Source organism: Muntiacus reevesi, chromosome 7, assembly GCF_963930625.1.
Source record: "Muntiacus reevesi chromosome 7, mMunRee1.1, whole genome shotgun sequence".
NCBI classification, from domain to species: domain Eukaryota; kingdom Metazoa; phylum Chordata; class Mammalia; order Artiodactyla; family Cervidae; genus Muntiacus; species Muntiacus reevesi.
The window spans coordinates 56,807,601-56,813,600 of NC_089255.1; the positions used below are offsets into that span (position 1 = coordinate 56,807,601).

At 37.6% G+C, this 6,000-nt stretch overlaps 1 protein-coding gene across 1 annotated transcript in view; it reads left to right on the top strand.

Annotated features, from left to right (window-relative positions):
- DMXL2 (Dmx like 2) overlaps nt 1–5,175 on the top strand; it is a 159,934-nt gene extending 154,759 nt beyond the window's left edge. Inside the window, exons 41-44 of the mRNA XM_065941922.1 lie at nt 258–349; nt 1,020–1,072; nt 2,523–2,740; nt 3,406–5,175. Of these exons, the coding sequence (XP_065797994.1) occupies nt 258–349; nt 1,020–1,072; nt 2,523–2,740; nt 3,406–3,615 (573 nt within the window). The 3' untranslated portion in view covers nt 3,616–5,175. The remainder of the gene's footprint in view (nt 1–257; nt 350–1,019; nt 1,073–2,522; nt 2,741–3,405) is intronic.
- Nucleotides 5,176–6,000: the final 825 nt, after the last annotated feature.

Sequence of the window (6,000 nt, forward strand, 5' to 3'; positions counted from 1 at the left end):
CATGTACTTGGTGTTTTATCCCTTTGTTACATAATCTAAAAACGTCACCTTTAATTCCATGTTTTTACCAACTTCTTTAAGTTTGATATTAGCCAAATAATGTACAGGTGACAGCAAATCCTATCATTTACTCTCTATTCTTGATTTTAAAAACTGCTTACAGCTGTTCATGTAGTAAATGGTTGTCAGAGCTGTGTGTGGGCGTCCCACATTTTACTGGGCTCTGAGATAACCCCAGCTGCACTTCGTTCCCACAGAGCTGGCAGTGCCACAGTAAAGCCACAAGTGACTTTGCGTTTGTTACCTCTTCGAGTCTAGTCGCCACATCTGGACACTCCAATGACAATAGGTAGGTTGACAAAGATGCAAACCAAAAATAAGCCTATTTTAGGCAGAAAGGCACTCTTGCTAGGAAGTATGGATTTCTATATTTAGTCAGGTGTTTCCACCTCAGAAATACAAAAACTTTGTTACAAATTCTTTTGAGTAGTTTTCCTATCAGAAAGAGGCCAAAATTACTCCCAGTGTAATCTATTAATAAGTATGTGGAATTTTTTTTAACTGCTGTTAAATGCTGGCAGGTTTTTGAGACTGTAGCATTCTCAACATTTTCTTTGCCTCCGATTGTTTTCATTGGCAGCATGTGCCCATGAATGATGCCTCTCCTTTCCCTGTGGTGTTGATGCCCAGGGATAGAAAAGCATCTCTTCTCAGGAAATAATGTCTCATTTTCCCTGAAGTAATAATGGAAGAGAGAGAGGGCCAGGAGATGAGATGGGGACGAGTCAGGTGGGACCATGTGAGACACAGAACCCTGTAGTTTGGAAAGGATAGACTCTTGGAAGAGATATATCCTCACAGTCCTAACCTCTACCCTTGTCCTAGTTGAGAATCACTACTTTATAAATGTAAGTGAACCAAAAAACCATAAGACTCAATAAGTAAAAATATTTGTTGTAAGGACATAGTTTATGCCAGTGATGACTTAGAACAACTTGTCTATGATGTACTTTTATTAGAAATGTATGCCTCTGGGACACATTGATAACACCCGGAAACAGCCTCATTCATGGTGAGTCAACTCTTCGATTTTCATTATGCTATGAAAATTGCTTTCCTGGTTTTAACTAGTAAATTCAGTGTGTATAGTTTGTTCATGGGCTAAAAATGGAGAAATATATAGAATGAATAAAATTCTAAAATTTAACTAGAATATCTGGCTGGCTTGCTGAGGTAAATATGTATGGTCACAGACATCCAGCTAGGCTAGAATAATCTTTGTGTTGTATTCCCTTCAGAAAATATGGTATGGGGAGTGGTGCTACTAACAAGTCTTCCCAGATGGTGCTAGTGGTAAAGAACCCACCTGCCAATGCAGCAGTCACAGGAGACAAGAGTTCGATCCCTGGGTTGGGAAGATCCCCTGAAGGAAGTCATGGCAATCCACCCCAGTATTCTTGCCTGTAGAATCCCACGGACAGAGGAGCCTGGTGGGCTTCAGTCCATATGGTTGCAGAGTCAAGACTGTTGAGGGAGTTAGTGGCAAAGTATTTATTGAGCTCAACAGAAATGAGATCATATTTTAAAAAATTAAATACCATAAAATAAAAATTAACCTTATGATGAATTAGAAATATGAACAATGTCATTTGAACATTATTCCTTTTGTGACAGTGTTTCCAGATTGCCATCCTGAAGATCAGTCTTCCACACAATGCCACCAAAAGTACTCAAAGCTCTAGTAAGCTTTGAGTTAAATAAAGCTAGGTAGACTTAAAAAAAAACAAAGATTTCTTTTACGATGAAGATTTATTATTTGAGAGATGTAATTTTCAATTTTGATTGAAAAATTCTTTTTTTGGTGAATAATTATTAACATCTTTTAAATTAATATTAAGGCTTTAATTATATTAGAATGCAGAGGGTCCCAGGAAGGATAGCTTCTTAATTTGTAGCTGGCAGTTTTCATACTAGTATAGTTTTAATTACTTTGCTAAGAAGAACTTTATTTTTGAAGTATAGTTGATTTACAATGTTAATTTCTGCTATGTAGCAGAGATTCAGTTGTACATACATTCTTTTCCATTATGGTTTATCACAGGATATTAAATATGGTTCCCTGTGCTCTAGAGAACTTTTGATGTGGCTTTATGTATCGGCAGGTACTGTGGAAGGGTAAATACTTGTTATTGGTGTGTATTAGTAAAGACATCGAGTATCACTGAGAAGCTTGTTCTTCCCTGTGCTTTGACTTCTGCATTCTTTGGAGACAGTGTAGCTTAGGTAGGGCTTAAATTTCCTGTGTGTGTGTGTGTTTTCACACTGAGGTTATGAATAAGGAGTTTTTTCTGTCAGTGCTTGCCATCTTTTTACTTTGATCATGATTATAGAAATTTAGAAGAGAAACTGTGACAGTAATTTCTGTATTACTGAAATTTCTGTATTTTAAATTATTATTTAAAAATTACCAGCAGTGCCAGAGTAGACACAGTTTGGGAAGGGCTCTTGATGTTTCTCTTCAGGTTTCACATGCCATGATCATGGTGCCACGGTGCTCCAGTATGCGCCAAAACAGCAACTCCTCATATCTGGAGGCAGGAAAGGATACATCTGCATTTTTGACATCAGGCAGAGACAGCTAATGCGCACATTCCAGGCGCATGACTCTGCTATTAAGGCATTGGCTCTCGACCCCTGTGAGGAATATTTTACTACAGGTTCAGCAGAAGGTAACATCAAGGTGAGTCAGTATAAGAGATGTGTGAATGTGCTATTACGTTTATCTTCTGTCAAGGCTGATTGGGAAGGGGAACCAAAGTAAAAAACTCACCGCCCTCTTCGTGCGAATACTCTCTCTTGCTTCCTTCCTTCCTTCTGTGTGTTTCCTTTTAGGACCTAGAAAACCAGATGAACTCAGTATATTCTCAGGTCATTAAAAAGCTTTAAAGAACTCTGTGTGTTTAATTAATACATGGAGTTTCTGGGGACCTCCTCCCCTCTCCCCACCTCTGTCTCCAGCCCCTGACTCTATTTTGCACAGTTGAGGTTTCCAGATAAGTGAGGCAGTACTGTTCTTTTATACTGCCCCGGGGCCAAAGCTTAATATGTTAGGAATGTATTTAATTGAACTAGAGATGGGGTTATATATGGTTAATATGAAACAAGAGGATGTGAAAAGAATTTGAAAGAAGGTGCAGGGAACTGTAAGGATAATAAATGAGCCCTGTGAGTGGTGTTATTTCTAATTAAATAAGCTGTTGGGAAAGAGGTAGTTGAGGGGAAGGTTGGGCTTTAAAGAGGTCATTTGGGCTGGGAGAACACAAGTGAAGGCCATGGTTTTGAAAGTTTCTCGTCTCTTTCTTAAAAGACTTACACTTTTTGTTTTCACGTTTTCCTCTAAACTAGGTTTGGAGATTGACAGGCCGTGGCCTGATTCATTCATTTAAAAATGAACACGCTAAACAGTCCATATTCAGGAACCTGGGGGCTGGAGTCATGCAGATCGACATCACCCAGGGCAACCGGATCTTCTCCTGTGGGGCAGATGGGACATTGAAAACCAGGGTTTTGCCCAGTGCTTTTAACATCCCTCATAGAATTCTTGACATTCTGTAGGCTTAAAGGTTGGGGCTTTATTTTTATAAACACTTCAGTTAAAAACACCCTGCAGAAATTATTAGGCATTTCTGCTCTCCAAGCAGTTGTTTACCCATTGAAAACAATACAGAGAATCTCTGTGTAGACTCTGATCCAAGGTGAGCGTTAGGCCGAGTTGTGCCTATGTGGGCTGGTAGAATGACTGTGCATGTAACCTTTTATCATGCTGACACTATTTAAATAAAGCAAAACCTAGTGTTGTATGAAGGGTAGCTATTCTTTACAGCATTTAGCAAACCTGACTCAGAAAACAATCAAGGTTAGAAGTTAGCCTGTAACTAAGTTATAATAATGAGAAGGACTTTTACACCAAATCTAGGAAGAAAATGTTGCTGTTTCAGGTTTTTCTTCCTATTCTTACTGATTGTAGCATGCCTGCAGTCTTCTTTGTTGAATGAAGAACAGTCATAAGGAGTTAGAAGCTCCAGGTCACCAGAAACACTCTAAGCTTTGGAGCCATGTGCAGTGACTAGTTTTCTGCTGTGAGAGGTTGTTCCCATTCTTTCCTGCTGAATATTTTTCCTGTTAGTGTTTATACTGAGCTAGTACTGTAATTTGCAAATGAGTGCAAATTTAAATGCAATGTTTTCCTCACAATTTGCACATTCACATTTTTTGGACTGCTAGTTTTTCTATTTAAATATTTGCCTTCATGTTAGGAATGTAATACGTGGACATGACATATTTGTAGTTAACCAAAACATACCAAGTTAATACTTCATTTTTTAGTCTAGTTTAGTACTTTTTCTTTTCACTACTCAAGATTAAACACCCCCAACATTTGAAGGCTATGTTGAAACTACAGCAGTAGAGCATTTCATACCATAATTAAAATGAATGTTAGGCTTTTTGTGGCCAGTTAATAGTTGATGAGATTGGTGATATTATTTATTATCACAGCCTATTGTATAAACTATGCAGAGTTAAATATTATTTGCTTGAAAAATATTAGCCACTGTTGTCATATTTTGATGTACTTCTTGGTTATGACCAAAAATATGTTCTTGAAATATTGAAACCAGTGTCTGTGTGTTTAAATGTTTACCAGCAAATTGTCTCATCATGTTAATGAGAATGTTTAATGCCTGTGCGGTAAATAGTAAAACATAATGGCATCAAAGCACCTTTCTCTGAAGGCAGTGTGGTATTTAGGCTGTGAAATACATATGTAAAAGAAAAATAAATGTTATTTGTTAGAGTTTTATCTCAGTTTGGTGTGGCATTCTTTGATAATATTTATAACAGTTGAGACCATTTTAACTTTAATAAAACTTTGCTTAACTATTGGAAAATTCTTAAGATATTAGGCAGTTCATTCACTTGCAAATATTTGAGTGTCTTCTATATGAGAAGCCGTTTTAGGAAACGGGATATAGAGGTGACCAGACAGAAGGCACACGATGTTGGGATTTAGTAGGGTAAGAACTAATATTACTTTATCTTCTTGTTGACTGAAGTTAGAGTGCATTTTGGTGTCCACAGTGGTGAAGGAGCTAAGCTGGGGATGGTCCTCATGTGGACTGGTGAAGAAAAGAGGAGGGAGGATGCCTAAATACATAGGAACACAAATTCAACAAAAATTATAAGCATACACATACAGTTACCGGGGCTTTTACCAATGGCTAAGCAGGTAAAGAATCCGCCTGCAATGCAGGAGATAAGCGTGTGATCCGTGGGTCAGGAAGATCCCCTGGAGGAGGAAATGGCAACCCACTCCAATATTCTTGCCTGGAAAATCCTAGGGACAAAGAAGTTCGGTGGGCGGCAGTTCATGGGGTCACAAAAGAGTCGGACATGACTGAGCATACATGCACATACACTTACTACATTTCTGCATACAGTAACTTCTATATGTTGCATTCTCCCCATCACTGTATGTATTATATTAAAATAGTACCTGGTGATTTGGTCAATCTGTAAGATGATAAAATTTTTCAAAATTGTAGATGATTTACAATACTGTGCTAGGTGTGCAGCAAAGTGATTGAGTTATATGTGTTTTTCCAATTCTTTTCCATTATATTGAATCCAGTTCTCTGTGCTCTGCAGTAAATCCTTGTTTATGTTTTGTATATAGTGATGTGTATCTGTGAATCCCATACTCTTGATTTAGCCGCCATACCCCTTTGGTGACCATAAGTTTGTTTTCTATGTCTGTAAGTCTGTTTCTGTTTTGTAAATAAGTTCATTTGTATTATTTTTTTAGATTTCACATATAAATGATATCATTTGTCTTTCTCTGAAGGTTTACTTAGTATGAAAATCTTGAGGTCTATCCGTATTACTGCAAATGGCAGCATTTCATTCTTTTTAATGGCTGCATAGTATTCCATTGTGTATATA